Consider the following 19645-nt stretch of genomic DNA (forward strand, 5'->3'; position numbering starts at 1 on the left):
GGGCCATTCATGGCTTGTGGCTTCCTCGCTGCAACTGCCATCCCCAATCCCCTGGTTCACTCCCCAGATGGCCACAACGGCCAACTCTGGGCCAGTCTGAATCCAGGAGCCGAGAACTTCATCCAGGTTTTCCAAGTGGGTAGCTGGAGCCCAAACACTTGAGCCATCTTCTGCTGCTTTCCCAGGCAGTTAGCAGGGAGCTGGGTCGGAAGGGGAGCAGCCAGTTCTCGAACCGGCGCCCATATGGGATGCCGGCACTGCAGGCAGCGGCTTTACCTACTATGCCACAGTGCCGGCCCCCTCTCCCCTCTTCTTAGAAAGACAACCGTCACTGGGGACCCACCCTACACCCAACACAACTTCATCTCAAGACCCTTCAGTGGATCTAGGTAAGGTCACACCTGAGGTTCGGGGTGGGTGGGACCCTCTGGGGCTGTGACCCAAGCCGTGGAAGCCCCTGGGACCAGATCTGTCCCCTGGGTCTTCCAAATGGCCACATTTGCGTGCCGGGTGGTGGTTCCTGCTCCCTCCATCGTCAGACGGCATCGATGGTGGATGAGGGCTCTACCATCACCAGCCCTGGGCCCCTGAGATCCCCCGACACTGCCGTCTGTGTCCGTGGAGACGTGGGCGATGCACGGCCAGCGTGGAGTGCGTCCTCCCTCTCAATCCGCCCTCCCGATCATCACGTCTTTGCTCCTCTTTGCTCGGCTCATGTCCTGCCGGGCTGGAGGCCCTGAGGCAGGGCCACGGGTCTAGTGCTGTCCTTGTCACCCTCGGCATCTTCAGCCAGCGCCTGTTTGGGGGCTGCGGCACACCACGTGAGCGCTGAACTCGGGGCGAGGCTGGCAAGGCTCTGTCCTCCTCGTGCCCTGAAAGCAGCCGGCCGGCGCCAGCGCAGTGCCAGGCGGTGCACGACACGGAGGGCCCAAGAGCCAGGCCCGGCTGCAAATCAGAGCCGTCTCTGTCTGAATCTTGGGCCGGCTGCGGCCAGCTGCAAGACACACGTGGCTCAAGCCCTTTTCTCTCTGTGCCTGCAACGCGAGGGCAGAAATCCAACCCCAGGAGGGGCCGTGAGCTCTAAAGAGATGGTGGGGGCTCTGGCACTTGCGCGGGGCGCAGTCACTGTCCCCAAGTCCTTGCCTCTGTCCCCGGTTTATTCAGAAGCCCGGGCTACTTTGATTTGGTTCCAATCACCACTCCCTGTGGCTGGTCAAACTCCTTCCTGAACTTTGATATTTCCACTCTTAAGAAGCCTAGCCTGGGGCCAGCCTTGCTGTGCAGTGGGCTCTGCTGCAGCCTGAGACAGCACCAGATCCCAAGTCAGAGCGCTGGTTCAAGTCCCGGCTGCTCCTCTTCCAACCCAGCTCCCTGCTAATGCGCCTGGGAAAGCAGCAGAGGATGGATCAAGCGGTTGGGCCCCTGCACCCACGTGGGAGACCCGGATGGAATTCCAGGCTCCTGACTTTGGCCCAGCCCTGACCGTTGTGGCCATTCGGAAGAGTGAACCAACAGATAGAAGATTCTCCCTCCTTCCCCCTCTCTCTCTCTCTCTCTCTCTGTCACTCTGCCTATCTGCTTCTGTCTCAGCTCCTCCAGGGTGTTGAGCAGGGCAGGGGTGACAAGTCACAAGCCTTGTCCTCTCCGGGTGGAGATATTGTCCCTCTGTCGTTCCCCTACCCCTGGGGAGAGCCCACTGGCCCTGCCTCCTGGGCACTGCGGAGCTGTCACCTCCCAGCCTGGCCCCACCATTCCTTCCCGACATCCTCCACACCTAAGCAGGTGTCAGGTCCGTGTGAGGGCCCAGCTGCTGACCCTGCTGTGCTGCCTGTGGCCCTGTGTTTGTCCGGCTGTGCAGGGGAGGGGGCGGGGCATGGTGATCACGTCCTCGGGTCTCCAGCAAATAAGACAGAGGCCCCACAGGGCTGGCACTGTGGTGCAGCGGGTTAACGCCCTGGCCTGAAGCGCCGGCATCCCATATGTGCGCCGGTTCTAGTCCCGGCTGCTCCTCTTCCAATCCAGCTTCTGCTGTGTCCTAGGATAGCAGTGGAAATGGCCCAAGTCCTTGGGCCCCTGCACCCGTGTGGAGACCCAGAAGAAGCTCCTGGCTCCTGGCTTCGGATTGGCTCAGCTCCAACCATTGCAGCCATCTGGGGAGTGAACCAGCAGATGGAAGACCTCTCTATCTCTACCTCTCTCTGTAACTCTTTCAAATAAGTAAAATAAATCTTAAAAAAAGAAAAGACAGAGGCCCCGCCGACCTGCAGGGGTGGGAGCTTACACACATCCTCCCAAATCCAGCTCACAGCACCCCCGCCCCAGCTGCCGCTGGGGTCCAGCTTAAAGATCCCTCCTTGCCCTGTGTAGATCTCCTCTCACCCATCGCCCCACCGCGGCGCCCCTAGGTGTTGTTAGAGACCAAAAGGAAGATGCCACTGACTCAAGGAGGAGCCCTTTTTGTTCCACAGATTTGATCCGACTGAGCCTGGGGGAAGAAGGGGAGGTGGCATGGGGTTGCTTTGTGCAGGTGTTCAGGTTGCACACTGCACAAGGGTACTTCCCCTGCAAGGACACTATTTTTAGTGTGGACATAAATCCGTCTGACAGTGTGTGAGCCAGCCTGGAAGAGTGAGCTCCCTGGGTATAACCCCCCCAGGGGCCTGGACACACTCAGGGAGACACCTGCATACTCCCACTTGGCATACCTGCGCCCGCCAAGCTCAGGGGACCCCAAGGTCCCTCTGCCTGCCCACTGCTCTCAGACCCAAGCCTACCCTCACCCAGCTCCCCAGGGCTGGCCCTGAGTCAGAACTGGAGGAGCAAGTAGGGGACGAGTGCTGGAGTGACTGAGGGGGGAGGGGCCACACAAGGGGTGAGGTGGGGGCTGGGAATCCCCTCCCCCCCCCAGCCTTCCTGCTTGCAGGAGCGAGCGCCTTCCCTCTTGGTTCTGGGCCTGAGGCCTGCAGCCCCTCCCCTCTCAGCCTGGGGCCCCTGGAGCAGCACTGGCTGAGTCCCAAAGGCAGAGTGGACAGTGAGAGAGAGAGACAGAGAGAAAGGTCTTCCTTCCGTTGGTTCACCCCACAATGGCCGCTACGGCTGGTGCGCCACGCCGATCCGAAGGCAGGAGCCAGGTGCTTCCTCCTGGTCTCCCATGCAGGTGCAGGGCCCAAGCACTTGGCCATCCTCCACTGCCTTCCCGGGCCACAGCAGAGAACTGGACTGGAAGAGGGGCAACCGGGACAGAATCCGGCGCCTCAACCGGGACTAGAACCCGGTGTGCCGGCACTGCAGGCAGAGGATTAGCCTAGTGAGCCACGGCGCTGGTCCCCCAAAGTATTCTTTTTTAAAGATTTATTTTATTTATTTGAAAGTCTCAGTTACACAGAGTGAGAAGGAGAGAGAGAGAGAGAGAGAGAGAGAGAGAGAGAGAGTCTTCTATCCACTGGTTCACTCTCCAAATGGCTGCAACGGCCGGAGCTGCACTGATCTGAAGCCAGGAACCAGGAGCCTCTTCTGGGTCTCCCACATGGGTGCACCTTGGGCCATCTTCCACTGCATTCCCAGGACGTAGCAGAGAGCTGGATTGGAAATGGAGCAGCTGGGTCTCGAACCGGCACCCACATGGGATGCCGACGCCGCAGGAGATGGCTTTACCTGCTATGCCACAGCGTTGGCTCCAGTCCCAAAGTATTTATTTGTTTACTTTTAACGCTTTATTTTATTTATCTGAAGGGCAGAGTGACAGAGAGTTACAGAGACAGATCATCCACCTGCTGGCTCACTCCTCAAATGGCTGCAACGGCCAGGGATGGGCCAGACAGAAGCCAGGCGCTCCACCCAGGACTCCCAGGCTCTGAGCACGTGGGCTGCCCTCCGCTGCTCTCCCAGGAGCACCGGCAGGGAGTGGATTGGGAGCCCAGCTACTGGGGCTCCAGCTGGCACTCACACAGGATGCCAGCATCGCAGGCGGCGGCTTCACCCGCTGCGCTCCCGGGCAGGGTCCGGAATCCAAAACGGAAGTCCCAAGTGTCCACTGCCCAAGCAGCCCCCGTGGGGGCGCCCAGGAGGGGCGGACGCCTAAAACCCCTGGGGCGCCTATAGCCCCTCTAGGGTGGCAGAGCCCCTGCAGGGCCCCCTCCGCGGGCCGCCCATGCGCGGGGAGCCTGCTCCTCTTCGCCTGCTCGGGCCAGAGCCTGCAGCCTGGAGCTATCTTTATTTATGATAGTGTCAGGGGCCAGCCTCCGTCTAGACGGCTGCTGTTATCGTTCAAGGCCATCCTGGGAACAGAGGGCAGCGTGCAGAGCAGACAGCTCGTAAAATACAGGCCGGGCCGGGAGGGTCACTGGTCCCTGTTTGTCCTGGATAGGGGAACGTTTTCAGAGAAAACAGGAGTGACGTCACCCCGGGAAGGTGCCCCCGGGCCGAGACACATGTGGAAAGTCACGGAAGCCACCCTCTCCAGGGCAGGAAGGGACGAGGGGCCCACCTGGCACAGGATACGTGCGCACAGGAGCCTGACCTCCAGGGTGTGGAGGCGACCTGGGCGGCTTCCCTGTCCTTGGACCCTGCCCTGTCCTGGGAGCCCTCGCCCATCATGCTCTGCTCTCGTTCGGCCCCCGGCACCGTTCTCAGAGGTCTTCGCCACCTGCAGGTTCCTGGGAACCTGTGCTGTGGAGACAGGTGCCGAGCATGCGCATGTGTGTGTGTGTGAGCCCCACGGACTTGACCTTGTGGCTCCTGGCTGTGTGACCTTGGCCCATGCACCCCCGCCCTGAGCCTCATCTGTGAAGTGGGGATGAGCCTGGGGCCTCCGTCTGGGGTGAGGACTCCCTGGGTAAGAGAGCCTCGTCCATCCATGATCACCCTTCTCTTTCTATGTCCGGAAACCGTCTGAGCCTGCCCCGAGGTGAGGGAGTCAAAAACGTGGCCGACTGCACGAGGAGCAGCTTTTCCGGGCGTTCCTCCCTCTGCTCCCGTCGTTGGAGGGATGGACTTCTCAGCTCCCAAAGGAAATGCCCATTCCTGGAAAAGGGAGGCAAGCGAAGGCAGCAGGGCTGGCCTTGACCCAGCCCTCCCCGAGGGCCGGCGCAGCTGTGGTTGAGGTTCCTCCCTGGACCCAGCCCAGGCAGAGCTGAGGGGCCAGGACCCGGCAGGGGGCTCCCCTGGCCCGGGGCACAGCAGGGTGGAGACACAGAGCTACTCGTTGGCAGTCACTGTGCCCCTCTGAGCCTCAGTTTCTGCTCCTGAGAAACGGGTGCAGTTGGGGGATGGAGTAGGCTCAGAGCTCAGGCAGGCCCGGTTGCTGTGTGGACCGCTGGGTCCTGGCTCCTCCCGTGAGCAGGTCTGTGTGCTGGCCAGATAAACTGGGCAGGCTCAGCGAGGCTCAGCCCCGTGGGCAAAGGGAGTCCCTCCTCTGAGTTAGGGGAGAGATCCACGAGTCCTCTCCTGGGGTCCGGTCACGTCCTGCCCCACGCTCCGCCCAGGCCCCGTGGAGGTGCAGGCTCGCTCCAAGTCCTACCTGCTTCTCCCTTGCCTTCCAGCAAGCCCAGGCGTTTCTCCTGCTGGCGCCGCAGATGTGGGAGGCAGCCGAGCCTCAGGGCCCCCGCCCATCAACCAAGGCCCCCTCTGCCCCCGCCTCGTCCTCTGCTCACGGAGCACATCTATTGACAGAGCTGGGGACCAGCCGGCTCCCCAGTCCCCAGGGCAGATGAGTCCAGTGTCTCGCACAGAGCCGGGGCCAGGAGCAGTGCTCAGCCTGGGGAACCCTGAGTTCAGCAGGAGAAAAGACCCCGGGCCCTGGAGGCTTGGCATTGAAGGCTCCTTCAAGGGGCTGTGGGAACAGAGACACTGTGAGCTTGGGCAATGTGTGCCGTGGTGCTGGGGATGGCGATGATGAAGGTGATGACGGTGATGGTGATATGGGGATGGTGATGGTGATAGGGATGATGGCAATGATGATAATGCAATGATGGTGATGGTTTTGGTGATGAAGGTGATGATGGTGGCAATGATGATGGTGATAATGGCGATGATGGCTATAATAGAGATGATGAGGATGGTGATGATAATGGGGATGATGGCAATGATAATGCGATGATGGTGATGATGGTTCTGGTGATGATGGTTCTGGTGATGATGGTGGTGATGATGGTGACTACGTTCACGCAAAGACTGATTTATTTGAAAGAGTTACACAGAGAGAAAAGGAGAGGCAGAGAGAGAGAGAGAGAGAGAGAGAGATAGAGAGAGAGAGAGAGAGAGAGAGAGAGGTCTTCCATCCGCTGGCTCACTCCTCAATTGGCTGCAATGGCTGGAGCTGTGCTGATCCGAAGCCAGGAGCCAGGAGCTTCTTCTGGGTCTCCCACGTGGGTGCAGGGGCCCAAGGACTTGGGCCATCTTCCACTGCTTTCCCAGGCCATAGCAGAGAGCTGGATGGGAAGAGGAGCAGCCAGGACTCGAACTGGTGCCCATATGGGATGCTGGCACTGCAGGAGGCGGCTTTACCTGCTATGCCACAGCGTTGGCGCCCCTGCAACACTTAAATAGCATTATGTGCCCAACACTATTCCTCGCTCCTTATTAAGTGTCACCAGCGAGGTCCCCATTTAACCAAAGAACTTGCACAAACGGGCTCACTTCCCTCCCCGGCACTCCCCATCCATCCTCCAAAACCCTGCTTGGGCGTCCCTGCCCTGATTGGCTGGTGAGCCCACCGCTTCCTGCCCTGCATCACCGGAAGCTCCATCTCCCGGCTCTGCTGCTCGGCACCCAGCCGCCGGGCCTCTTGCTCAGGAGCCTGGGGGTTTCTGTCTCTGACTCTGGCACCCACAGGTGCACAGACCAGGGGGTCAAGTCACGCAAGCTGGGGGTCTGCAGCAGCACCTCCACTCTGCACCCCGACAGGGCCTCCCAACTTGGGTGCTAGGCCTCTGCACTCTCATAGGTCACAGGATGTCCTCAAGCACCTCCCGCCCAGGCGAGTCCCAGCGGAGCTGCCGCCTCAGCCTCGTGGCTTCGCCGAAGCCGGAGGAGATGACATTCCCAGCTCCCCCACCAGGAGGCCAGGGCTGGGCGATCCTCAGAGGGTGTCCCCAACTTCCATGATGGCTGCGGGAGAGCCAGGAGAAGCCGACAGGTTGTGGGGGGTCTGGGCGTTTTTAGGACAAATGTTTTTTCCCACTTGCCTGCAAATAAGCAGTGTGGCAAGACCTTGCGTGTGTGTGGGCCCTTCAAGGCCCCACCCCAGGCCTCATCTGTTCCTTGCAACACCATGAGCTGGCTGGAGGGCACCCTTGTGCCCACTTTACGGGAGAGGCAGACGAGGCTAAGGCCAGATCGGTAGTGGTGGGTGTTCGGAGTCCAAATCCCTGATCTCCTGAGCCCTGGCCCATGTGCCTTTGCACGGCTGCAGGCTGTGGCCGGCTTCACCCCAGCAGCAGGCCAGCCTGGAACTTTCTAGATTCCACTGTCATTTCTGGGTTGGCTGGTGGGAGGGGTGACCTATGCTGATCTTTTCTCTGGGGCTGGGTGTTAGGGGGTTGCAGAAGTTCTTTAGAGCTGTCAGAAATGCAGGCTGGAGGACTCTGTATCCCCTGGGACGGGGCGGGGTCCCCGGGGCTGCAGGCTGTTCCCTCCCTGCCCCGTAGTCGCTGGGTCCTCATGCAAGGGAGAGCCAAGGCCTAGTGTGTCCAGAGGATGTTTTCCTTTCCAGTGGACAAACATGTCTGGCGCTCTCAGGAGGGGGCCGGACACTCTGTCCACTTTGGCAGCGACGTGGGTCCTGGACGGACACGGGTGCTTGCACAAGCAGCGAGATGGATCCCGCCGCCTCCACCCAAGGCCCACCCCTTTCCTGTCACCCACCGGCTTCAGGGCAGAGCTCCTGAGACGTCCCGTCCACGTGCCCTCACAAAGCCGGGGCCGAGTCACGGGCCTCTGGCCTGCCCCAGGCCTCCCTGGCAGGGCATGGCCTGAGAAACACCCCAACTCCAGTGAACCCCAATAGTCGGTGCTGGGAAAACCCTGGCCGTCCCTCCAGGGCTGACCTGGTCCAATGCAGAGAACTTTATTGGCAGGTTGGTCCCTGGTGCTTCCCTGGGGCTTCCCGGGTTCACTGGGACTTCCAGAGGGCTGGGAACCTTCCGGAAGCCCCTGGCTGAGCTGTGCTCCCGGCCCTGGTCCCCTGTGGTCTTGCACGGTCCACCTAAAGGGGCTGGAACCAAAGTGAAATGAGCCAGTGGGAAGAGTAGGGGAGAACAGCAAAGAAAGGGAGCAGGGCCTGTGGGTCTGTGTCACCTTTCCCAGGCCACCAGGTGCTTGGGGACAGTCCTGGCAGGTGGGGCTTTCTCCCAGGGGGCCCAGCAGTGAGCCTCAGCTCAACAGTCCAGAACATTCCTAGACGCTAGGACCGCGCTGCCACCGCAGGGAGGCAGGGGCTTCTGGACACACAGCTCCCTCCCTGGCTCCCCTGGAGGCCGCACAGGCCGGGCCCAGCGGGGGAACCCAGCCAGGGCGCTGAACCCGCCGGGGCGAGCTGAACTCCGGCGGGAGGCAAGCTGCCAGCCAGTAAGCAAGTTGTGAAAACGCAGCTCAGACACAACGTCTGGCAGCTGCTTCAAATAGTTCTCTGTCTGAAGCGGCTCTCCCGTAAATCAAACCATGTGCTCGGAGGAGCCCCGGGCCGCCCCAGCCGCGCCTCCGGCCTCCCTGCGCTTTAAATAGCCCCGAGCTCACATTCCATTTCCTTGTACGATCAAGTCAGAGCACCAGGCTGCTGGAGCAGCCCCGGGGATGCAGGCTGCGTCCCTGGGTCCCCAAGCAAGACGCAGTCGCGGGGGGGGGGGGGGGTGTGTTGCTTGGCGGGGGGTGGGGTGGGGTGGCGGGAGGCGGGGGCGGGAATGGTGTCTTGGGCTCAGCCTCTGTTTCCTGTGACCTCTGAGCGATGCCCACCCTTGCAGACTCCGGGATGTGCACCCACTGTGCTGGTCAGAGAGGAGAGAGAGAGAGAGAGAGAGAGAGAGAGAGAGAGAGAGAATAATACTCTGTTCACTGTTTCTGGCCCTGTGGCCTGCAAGCCAACCCTGGCACCCCCCTCGGAGAACCCCGAGCTGTTCGGAGCAGCTCTGGCTGGGTGGGACGGGGGCAAGGGGCCACGGCGAGAGGCAGGAGGCCTGGGGCTACCCGTGGTGGGAGGGTTTCCTGCCAGTTTGGCATCACCTGCCGCAGGCCTGGGGCCAGGGTGCTTTCCACCTGCTTCACCCCACAAATCCCCAGGGCCCCCCAGGGGTGGGTGCCACCAGGGACTCTGTTGTGTGTGTAGGGGTTGTACGGTGGCCTCCAAAAGAAGTCGAGACCCTGGACCCCGTGGCCTGCTCTAGAAAGAGGGTCTCAGCCGATGTCACGGGTTAGGGACCCCGAGATGAGCTCCCCCTGGGTCATCAGGGCGGCCCTGACTCGGTTTCAAGTGCCTTTAGGAGACACACAGAGAAACGGGAGAGGCCACGTGATGACAGAGACTGGAGTGGGGCAACCACACGCCAAGGACACCTGGAGCCACCCAGAGCTGGACGAGACAGGGGAGGAGCCTCAGGGAGACCCCGGAGGGGGAGGCAGCCCCGCCCACCTGCCCACACCCTGACTTGGGACTTCCGGCCTCCGGAGCTGAGAATAACTGTGTGGTGTCTGAAGCCACACCGTGCACGGCGTCACGGCAGCCCAGGAAATGAACAGCACGCGGCACGGGGGCCCAGAGAGGCTGAGAAAGGCCTCGGAGACCCTGACGGCCCTGCTCTGCGCTGGCTCTGCTCACGAACCAACCGGTTCTCAGAAACGCGGATCTTGTTCTGTCCAGGGGCCCCAGGCTGTCGCCCTGTGAGGTGCCCTCCAAGGAGAGGGCCATGTGGCGACTTCAGGCACAAGCAACGATCTCTGGGTGCCGGGGCTGGGCTGGGCCGGAGCGCGTCCTGAGCGCACAGCGGACCTGGACTCACCAACCCTTCCCACCACCCTGCGCGAGATCTCCTCATTTGACCCCAGGGGCGTAAGGGGAGGGGTGGGGGGCAGAGCTGCTTAAAAGACCAATTGTGGGGCTGGCGCTGTTGTGTGGCAGGTAAAGCTGCCGCCTGCAGTGCCGGCATCCCATATGGGCACCGGTTCCAGTTCCAGCTGCTCCACTTCCAATCCAGCTCTCTGCTGTGGCCTGGGAAAGCAGTGGAAGATGACCCAAGTGCTTGGGCCCCTGCACCCACATGGGAGACCCGGAAGAAGCTCCTGGCTTCTGGCTTTGGATTGGCACAGCTCCGGCCATTGCGGCCATCTGGGGAGTGAACCAGCGGATGGAAGATCTCTCTCTCTCTCTCTCTCTCTCTCTCTGCCTCTCCTTCTCTCTGTGTAACTCTGACTTTTAAATAAACAAATCTTAAAAAAAAAAAAAAGCGCCAATTGGAAGTGAAATAAGCCAGATGAGAAGACCACGCTGATCCTACGAGATAGTGCCAGGGGCCGGGAGGAGGGGACATGGGGACGGCTTAGTGGCTACAGGGGATGATGAGAATATTTGGGAACCAGAGAGGTGATGGCTGCACACCGTAGGGGATGTCCCACAGGCCGTGGAAGGGTGCACTCTAAAATGCTGAATTTGATGTGGGGCAGGAGGAAGGGAACCGGCCGTGGGGAGGTCCTGCTGTGCCAGGCCCTATGCATGCCCGGTCTCAGTGGCCCCTGGGGCGGGGTGGGGGGAGTTAGTGTTGTTCCCACCTCACAGGAGGGGACAGCAAAGCTCCTGAGCTTCAAGTTATCATCCTGACTGCAAACAGGGACAGGGTATAAACCCTCAGCCTTCGCCCGCCACATGGCCCCAGCCCACGGAAGCTGCTTTGCCCCCCGGCTGGAATTTGGTCCATCTGTGGGTGTCCGAAACCCCAGCAGCCCCTGTGCTTAACAGGAGTCGCTGGAAAGAAAGGGGGTGCTTGACAATCAAACTAGGGGGGTGGGGCCCAGGTTATAGATGGAAGGGGCGTGGGCTCCCAGGGCTGTGCAGAGGGGAGGTAGGAGCTGGGCAGGGCCGGGCGCTGGGTGGGCACGCTTGGTCCTGCACAGTGCTGAGGGCCTAGGGGCCCCATGGGCGGCTCCGGGTGATGGCCCCGTTGGGAGGGTCTCAGTGGGGAGTGCTCTGCTGACCCGGGTGTGTCTCCCAGGGCCTCAGAGGCAGAGCCCCAGCCCGGGGGTTCTCAGCTTCTACTCCAGGATGTCCCCACCTTGGGCCTGCTCTGTCCATTCTGAGACGAGCCCTCTCGTGCTGGGGGTGGGGGAAGCCGGCATTGCCATGTGACCTCGTGCTCTGGGGCTCTGGCGTGAGCCGATGTGGAGCAGATGGCGCCAGGCAGGCCGCGCCCATGCGCCTGTGGGTCCTTTGTGGTCTCCAACATCTCCAGGTCCCAGCCGCTGCAGGACTGTGGGATGGCAGGGCAATCCAGGACCCCACGGTGTCACCAGTCACCCGGGGTGCCCTAAGATGCGGATCCCAGGCTCCTCACCCTTGCTGGGAGTTTGTCGTCTCCCTAAATTCCCGGGGGGGGGGGGAGCGTTACACACAGGAGGCTTCGGTGAATTTCAGGCCGAGACCCGCTGTTAGATCTATCACTCACACGTACATCCATCGGGACACCGCCCAGAAAGAGGCTGCCCCGGGCACGAGCACTGGGCCAGGGCCAGGCCAGAGGTCAGTGCTACTGTCCGCCCAGCCAGCTGCCCCCTGCCTGGGCTTTCTCTCCCTCTCTCTGCCCAGGAAAATCGTTATCAGACGGGCAGCGACGAGAGTCCATTTTTCTCTTCTCTTACAAAAAAGAAAAAAAATATCAGAGCCCAGGAGATGACACGGAGGCCCGAGTGCCCCGGGACGGCCAGGCCGCGTCTGCTGCCAGCAGCCGGGTCCCCAGAAACCCTAGAAGCGCCGCGAGCGGCTTTCCCGGGGCAGGCCCGGCCAGGACATCATGTGTTGTGTCCGCAGCTCATGGTTTCCTGCCTGGTTGCCATGGCCCCGAGCAGCAAACACAGCAAACTCCTGGCCCCGGGCAGCTCATTTATTTCAAATATTCCTTGCAGCTGGAGTCCAACCATGTTTGGGTGTCTGGACTGGAGCATGAACTAATTGCTCTGTCTTCGGCCCCCTCCCCAGCTCCCCCCGCGTAGTCTATGGTTCAGTGGAGTCCACGTTCCTCCTGCCGAGGAGCTGGAGGGAGGGCGGGGGGGGGGCGGGAGGATGCTCCCCATCTATGGCCAAGTCCCGAGGGCTGCTACCTGCTCCAAGGCAGGGGATTAACCACAACCACATGGGCCCCGTCTACACAGATGGTTTCGCTAACACCACGCCCTCAGCACAAACTCGGCTCCCCTAGAAGCCTTCCGGCGGCACAAAAGTCCTCCCCCCGCCCCCCGCGTCCCTGCCCCCAATGCCCGGCCCCACTCCTCCCCTGCCACCCTTTGCGAAGGAAGCCAGTTTCAACTGCGCCCCAGGCGTGAACTGCAACCCGAGAATAGTTTCAGGCTGCCTTGCTCCTGCAACCTCACCCGGGGCAGGTACCTAAGGGTCCCTTTCCCCCAGACCCACCTTGGTCTTTGCAGACCTTCCGTGGGAAGGAGGATTTATCAGGATGTTGGTATAGGAGTGTTTGGTCAAACTCCAAGACAGAAATCCTGATGCGGGAGCTGCCGTGTGCAGCATTTGCGTGCGCACTTGCTGAGTAGCCAGGCCCCGTGCTGAGACTTTGTCCCCCCAGTGCTACCCGCCCGGGAGGCAGCAGTGCAGGGACTGCCACGGCCACAGGCCCGTCCACGGCCACAAGGCCAGTGTGGAACCCAGGTCTGACGCAGGAGCTCCTGTGCCCGCTGCTGGGCCACGCCAGCAGTGCGCTGGGATAATTTCTCTCTACCCAGCAGCTTTGCCGGGGAGGGGGCTGACGCGGCCACCGTGGTCACCTCGGGGAATGTTGGTCGCGGGCGCTTCCGGCAGGGCCCTGGGATGTGCCTTCTAACAGACACCACACGGGTCGTGTTGATGACGGGAGTCTACGAAGCTGCCAGGGGGCTCCGAGAGAAAAGGGACGTGGGAGTTTGGTCCCAGAGCTCTTGGGGCCTCAGGCCGGGCACCCCCAGATCCAGCCGTCCCTGCAGGATGGAAAACCCCCACGCGGAGCAGGAGCTCTGCGGATTCCTTGGGAACCGGTCGCCGTATCGACTGCGTTGAACTCCTGCGTGTCGGTCACTCACCGGTCCCGTCACCCAGCCAGGCATTCTGCCAGGGACTCCCACCTCCATGGCGGCCAGAACAGGTTCACTCAGCAAAGTCACCAAGCGTCCCTGAGCCCCGGACAGAGAGGACACGAGACAGGGGCTGAGCCGGGACTCTGAGGACGCCCAGGCTGCCTCACTCTGCGCCTAGAACGCCCGCGGTCAATGCACGCTTCGCAGCGCTGCCAACACAGAGGTGCTCACTAACGCGCAGGCTCCCCTCCTCTTGGGTCAGCCGGTGTCACCAACCTCGGACACAGGATGGGGGCCATCTAGGACCACGCCCTCACCCCCCAAGCAAGACTCCCCTCCTCCCGCTGGCGCTCTGCTCGCATCCCACCCTCTGCCAAGGGGTGGCAGGGAGTCACCCCCTAACCTGCTGGAAACCGGAGCTGGCTGGACCCAGGAGGTGCTGGCCACCCCTCCCCCCAAGACACAGAGGAGCGACTCAACAGTGGTTTTCTGTTTTAACAAACGTTCCTTTATTAGGTTACTGCCTATTACCAACCATCATAGGATAGAACTGTACAAGCCACAAGGCTCTGGGCTGATAGGAAAGGAGGCGGGGTTGGGGGCTTCCTGGGTCAGGGTGGACGGTGCAGAGAGAGCCCAGCGATTTATCCGGTGCCCCTGGGGGCCAGAGGCTGTGATCTGTGCAAGTGGCACTCTCTCTGCCGACACTCGTGGACGCGTGAGCCATCCCGGAACGGGAGCCAGGATGATCTTTCCAGATCTTACAGGCAAGGTCTCCCGCCCTGGAAAGGAAAACACCCTTCAGATAACAAGGGGTCACTTACATTCCTCACCCAGTTTTGGCACCAAGTTTGTGCTTTAAAAAATATACTTCACTGGAAGATTTTTTATTTTTTAAAAAGGTGACCTACAGCAGCTGTTTAAAACATAATTCTTTACAGACAAACATATATATATGTATATATATTAAACATTTAAACAAATAAAGTTCTCTATTGTACCTATGCAGAAATGAACCGAGAGAAGAACTGCAGAGTGTGGCGGCAGGGGCTGGGCGCGCTCCGCGGGCAGCGGGCGGGCCGGCAGTCTCCGCGCCCCCGCCGGCGCCCAGCAGCCCTGCACGGGCTCCGCCAGGGTCGCGATGGAGTTGGGCTGTTCCATGCAGGCCTGGAGCCGAGGTGGGGGTACCGGGCAGAGACGGGGGCTGGCTCCCACGGTCTCCCCCTGCCTCTGGCTTCTTGGGCCGGGGACCCTCTCTCCTCACTCCTTCTCTCTGGGAGTCCCTGGGGACGCCCAGAGACGGGGGCTGGCTCCCACGGTCTCCCCCTGCCTCTGGCTTCTTGGGCCGGGGACCCTCTCTCCTCACTTCTTCTCTCTGGGAGTCCCTGGGGACGCCCAGAGCCTCTGAGGATGCACTTGGGAAATCTCAGCCAGCAAAGCAAATGCCAAATCCAAGTACAGCCATGTGCAAAACCGTCTGAACGCCGGCGCTCAAGGGGCTGCCCGGAGCCCCTGGGAAGTGCCCAGCCCTCTCCCACGGCCTCCCGGGGTCTCTCATATTGCACAGGAGGTGAATTCTCCCTGAGGGGCCGCTCGGGGAGCACATGCACGCACACACACCCGGGGTGGCCCGGGAGGACAGGGGAGGCACACACATCCCAAGGAGGGGCAGGCTGCAGGAAAGCAACAGAAGATGCTAGGGCGAGGCTACCAAAGCACAGGTTCCTGTCTATGTGAAATAAATAACTGACTTCTGTTATGTTGCAAGAATAAATACAGGGCCCAGGGCTCCGCAGCAGCCAGCGTCGAGGCTGACTCGGCCGTGGAAGTTTCCACTGTGGCTTCTGCCTGGGAGTCCAGGGTGCGTTTCGGACGTCCTGAGCTTCCCCTGCACGGCCCGGCCCTGGCCCTTATCTGAGCACCGCTGAGCACCCCCTGGCACCTGCTTTCCGAGCCAGGGCACCTCCCACCACCCTGGGACCCCCCCCGGGTGGCAGCCTGTCCCTGAGGGTGTGGGGAGCCCTGTGCCCCACCCGGCAGCAGACTGGAGTGCCACGCACGGCTTGCGTAGGAATTTATTCTCTGTTTCTTTCTCACATGCAGGGACACCGCCTCCTGGAAGTGTCAGGCGGGGGGAGGAGAAGCCTGGGTCACAATCGGTCCTGGGCCGGCAGAGGCAGCCGGGGAGGATGAAGAGGAAGGGCAGGGACTTCTGCCCGGGGCTGCGGTCGGTGGTCCCAGGCGCAGGCACGGTGGCCCCGGCGGCGGCGGCGGCTCAGTGAGTTGGCGCCAGGTGGCCGTGGAGGTGGAGGTCCCAGGGCGCAGCGTCCGTCACTGGTAGAGGAGGTAGGCCTTGAGGGAGGCAGGCAGCGGCAGCGTGGGGATGGCGCCCAGGCGCTCCTTGCCCAGGGCCAGGCGCACCGAGCGCCGGCAGAGATCCATGAGCGGCAGGGGCTCGGCTGGGGACACAGAGAGAATTTCAGGTCAGCACGGCTTGGGCTGGCACAGCCGAGACCAAGGCCAAGAGCAAGCTCATCAGTAGTGCACATTCATCTTACGACGACGAATAACCCAATAATCTGATTTCTAAGCAGAAACAGAGAGCGAAGTCAGAGTCCTCACTCACAGCCAGGCACCTTGGAGGGTCCCTGCCATTGCCTGCTGGTGACAGAGGTGCCACTGTTGTCACGCCCATTTCACAGACGAGGAAACTGATGGATGCAGTCTGAATACCGTGCCAGGGCCAAGAGGCTGGAGATGACCGCCCCTGCCCTTGCTCACCGGGCCACACTCGCTGCCCTGCCCAGACAAGCAGCCCAGCAGTGTGTGTGGGTCTGGGGTCCACGGGTGCCAGCTCCCCCCAGCACGTGCCCTCCCCCTCCTCCGCCCCAGGTACTTCCAGAAAGGGACGTGCCCGGGCCAAGGCTGGGATCCAAGGCCAGGCAGCCTGGCCCCACGTCTGCGTTCCTGGCCAGCAAACAGTGCTGTCCATGAAGGCCTAGGAGGGGACGGCCCAGAGTCCCACATGACGGTCACGGGCCCTGCAGGTCAGGTCACCCTGGCCTGACGACGCAGCCTGAGGGCCACAGCAGTCGGCCAAGTAGGAGCTGGAGACGGCCCAGGTTTCTGGGCTTCTTCGCGCCCAACAGCTGCCAGCCCCTGGCAGCTGGGACCCCAAGAGCTGCCAGGCCACCTCCCCCCATGCTGGCCTCGACTCACAGCCAGGGGAACCCACGTACCCCGATTACAGAGCGGCTGTGACAGCACCTCAGACAAGGGCGCTGGACAAGGGCTCTGCTCAGCCTGCAGCTCGGAGATGCCGCCAGTGGCAGCCCACGGCGGTGAGGGTCACCCCTACATGGCCTCCCCAGGTGGAGCCCCGTCTGCTCTCTTCCCTATCCAGGTACAGGGGGTGCGCCCGGAACTGCTCAGCCCACAGGGTTCTGGAGCAGAAACAAATGGCCTGTGGTCTCCCCTTGACTAGGAGGTTCCTTTGTGACCGACATAGAGGACAGAACACAAAATAGGAGAAACATTCCATTCAGCCAATAAAGCGGACTGAACCAGTGTGGCTCAAAAGGGTTGAAAAATCACAAGGCTGGCATTGTACAGCGGGCCAAGCTGTGGCCCATGACACTGGCCTCCCACAGGGGCACCGGTTCGAGTCCCCACTGCTCCACTTCCGACCCAGCTCCCTGTTAGTGGCCTGGGAAAGCAGCAGAGGGTAGCCCATGTGCTTGGGCCCCTGTAACCCACGTGGAGACCCAGGTGGACTTCAAGGCTCCTGGCTTCAGCCTGGCCCAGCCCTGGCCATTGCAGCCATTTGGGGAGTGAACCAGCCGATGGAAGATTTCTCTCTCTCTCTGTCTGCCTTTCAAATAAAATATATCTCTCCATTTTATGCTTGACACTGGACTGGCTGAGTTTTAGCTTTGAAAGAAGACAGTGGCTCTTCCCCGCCCGTGGGCAGCAGAGGACAGCGCCAGGCAGGCGGGGGCAGGAGATGAAATGGCAAACGTTCTTAGCAGAAAGCTTGAGACGGGGCCTTTCCTGGGTAGCTGTGGATACGCCTCTGAGGCAGGAGGATGCGCTAAATGACCTTCCGTCCTCGAGGGCCCAGGGCGCCACAGACCCTCTGCAGTGGAGGCTGGGTCTCCCGCACCTGCCTCCTGAGAGTGCCGGCCCCTCCCTTCAGGTCACTCCTGGCCCAGGCCTCAGTTTCACCGTCCGATCTAGGTCAGATTTTTCCCCAAAATTCCACCCAACTAAGCTTCCGAGGGCCCTCTGGGAGGCAGAAGGGCCTCTCGTGCAGCTTGGAAGGCACCAGGGAAAGCATTTAAACCCCTAAATGGGCCCAAGGGCCTCGCCAGGCTGCAGGAGTGCGGGCCGGGGGAGTCCCAGGACCACCGTGTTCTCTGTATTTCCAGTCAATGCCTGAGCCTCGGTTCCAGGGGCTCGTTTTGGGAGCTACCATCACGGCACCAGCAGAGGCTGCACCTGCTGTGTGCCGGGAGGGATTGCGGCCCCCAACCTACAGACGGGGAAACGGGCCCCGGCAGGTGGCAGCCTGGGGCCCAAGGCCTGAGTGCCTGGGACTGCAAAGGCTGAGCCCTAGCCGTGCAGGGAGCCCTTGTGTGCTGTGGGGGAGTCTGGCTGCTTGGGTCACGCCCAGCCACCCCATCCTGGGAGGCTGTGTGATGTGACAGTGATGAGATGTCTCAGTGACTCCTGCGTGATGTGACAGTGATGAGAGTCGCCCAGGGGGCACCAAGGACACACAGCTCACACCTCCCTGATCTTATAGGAGTAAAACGACAGCGCACAGGGCCACAGAAACGGATGCCACCGTGGGCTGAAGGAGCTGCCCGGGCAGGGGGTGGGGGTGCGCCCAGGAGGGTGTCTTAGGAGGCCGAGGGGGGGCCACGGAGGCCAAGGTTCTGGAGGAGAAGGGCTGAGCCTTCGCTGACCCTCGACCACCAAAGTTATCAGGGAGCTGCACAAGAGAGACTTTTCAGTGCTGAACCACAGGGGAACCGTGTCCTTTGTGGGGGTGGGGGACGGGATGGAGGACCCAGGAGGGCTCCCTAAGGGGTCTTTTGCTTCCATATCTCAGGCCTAGGGCCCAGCCAGGCTCTGCACCCCAGCAGCGACTGCCATCTCGCCTCCAGCGAGGGCTACACAGCAGCTCCTGGGAGGCACCAAAGCGGCCTGTGGTCAGAGTGGGCTGGCCAGTGGGGAGGTCACACAGGGACAGGCTCAGCACAGGGACAGGGGACTGAGGAGGGAGATGTCCTCAGTGTGGGGGTACGGGGTGGCTGCTGACCATGTCCCAGACATCCCAGGGAGCTGAGCCACCTCCGGACAGTGACAGCCAAGCCTGACTTCAGGCTGAACAGGGAGAAGACAGATCTGGCCAGACCTGGCCAGAGCTTCCTTAGGGACTCCAGGACCCGGGCTCACCTCCTCAGCTGCCTTGGAAGCAAAGCACACAGTCCGGTGGCCTTGAAGGGCTCAGGGGATGGGCTAGCCTCGTCACCTCCAGAGCAGGTGTAGTCGTGTGCCCACCCCCACCCCCATCACCCAATTCTTGCTGACCTGGAACCTCAGAGCGTGACCTCACTCGGACATAGGAGCTTTGCAGAGCTAATTGGTCCCGCAGAGGCCCTAAATCAGAGCTGGTGGCCTTCCAGGAGGAGAGGACAGAGCGACATGCGGGGTGACGCCAGGTAAGGACAGAGCAGGAGAGAGGGACGCACAGGTGAGCCAAGGAATCCAGCGTAGCCAGCAGCCAGCAGCAGCTGCCCAGAGAGGTACAGAGTGGGGGTCCCCCCCCAGAGCCTCAGATGGAGCCATGCCTGTGACATCCTGAGTTGGGACACAGGCCTCCAGCACTGGGAGGGGACTTGCTGTTGCTGCTGCTTGTGACCACTTGTTATGCAATGTCCTGCCTCTTCCTCCTTTAGGCTTAGCCCTCACCCCACACAGGTGACCACTGCCAAGGTCACTAGTGACCTCCTTGTATCCAGAACAGCTGTCAACGGACTTGACCTGGGGTCGACCTGTCCTTGAAGCTCCGTCTGCACCTGTGTCTCCCGGCCCACTCTCCTGGGTCCCCTCCAGCCACCCGGCCTCTCCTCCTCAGCCCTCTGGCCCCTAAACAGGGCGGGGCCTCAGCCCTCTTGCCCTGGCTCTGCCCCACCCCCACTCTCAGGGTGAACCCAAGCAGGGCACGGCTTTAAACATCACCTGTCCTCATGTGACCTCCTCACGTGACCTCCACGCTCTGTTGCATGCACCACTGTCCCAGACACCAAACACACCTCCAATTTAACACAGCTGCTCACCTGCTCCTCGCTCTGACTCCCCCACCCTGCTGGGCAGCAGC

At 61.5% G+C, this 19645-nt stretch overlaps 1 protein-coding gene across 3 annotated transcripts in view; it reads right to left on the minus strand.

Annotated features, from left to right (window-relative positions):
- Positions 1 to 13745: 13745 nt before the first annotated feature.
- SPSB1 (splA/ryanodine receptor domain and SOCS box containing 1) overlaps positions 13746 to 19645 on the minus strand; it is a 60803-nt gene continuing 54903 nt past the window's right edge. For all 3 annotated transcript variants that reach the window (XM_051858125.3, XM_089301531.1, XM_089301530.1), the window contains exon 3: positions 13746 to 15719. In XM_051858125.3, coding sequence (XP_051714085.1) covers positions 15592 to 15719 — 128 coding nt within the window. In that variant the 3' untranslated portion in view covers positions 13746 to 15591. The remainder of the gene's footprint in view (positions 15720 to 19645) is intronic.

The sequence above is a fragment of the Oryctolagus cuniculus genome, chromosome 7, assembly GCF_051225735.1.
Source record: "Oryctolagus cuniculus isolate XC-2025 breed Fujian yellow rabbit chromosome 7, ASM5122573v1, whole genome shotgun sequence".
NCBI classification, from domain to species: domain Eukaryota; kingdom Metazoa; phylum Chordata; class Mammalia; order Lagomorpha; family Leporidae; genus Oryctolagus; species Oryctolagus cuniculus.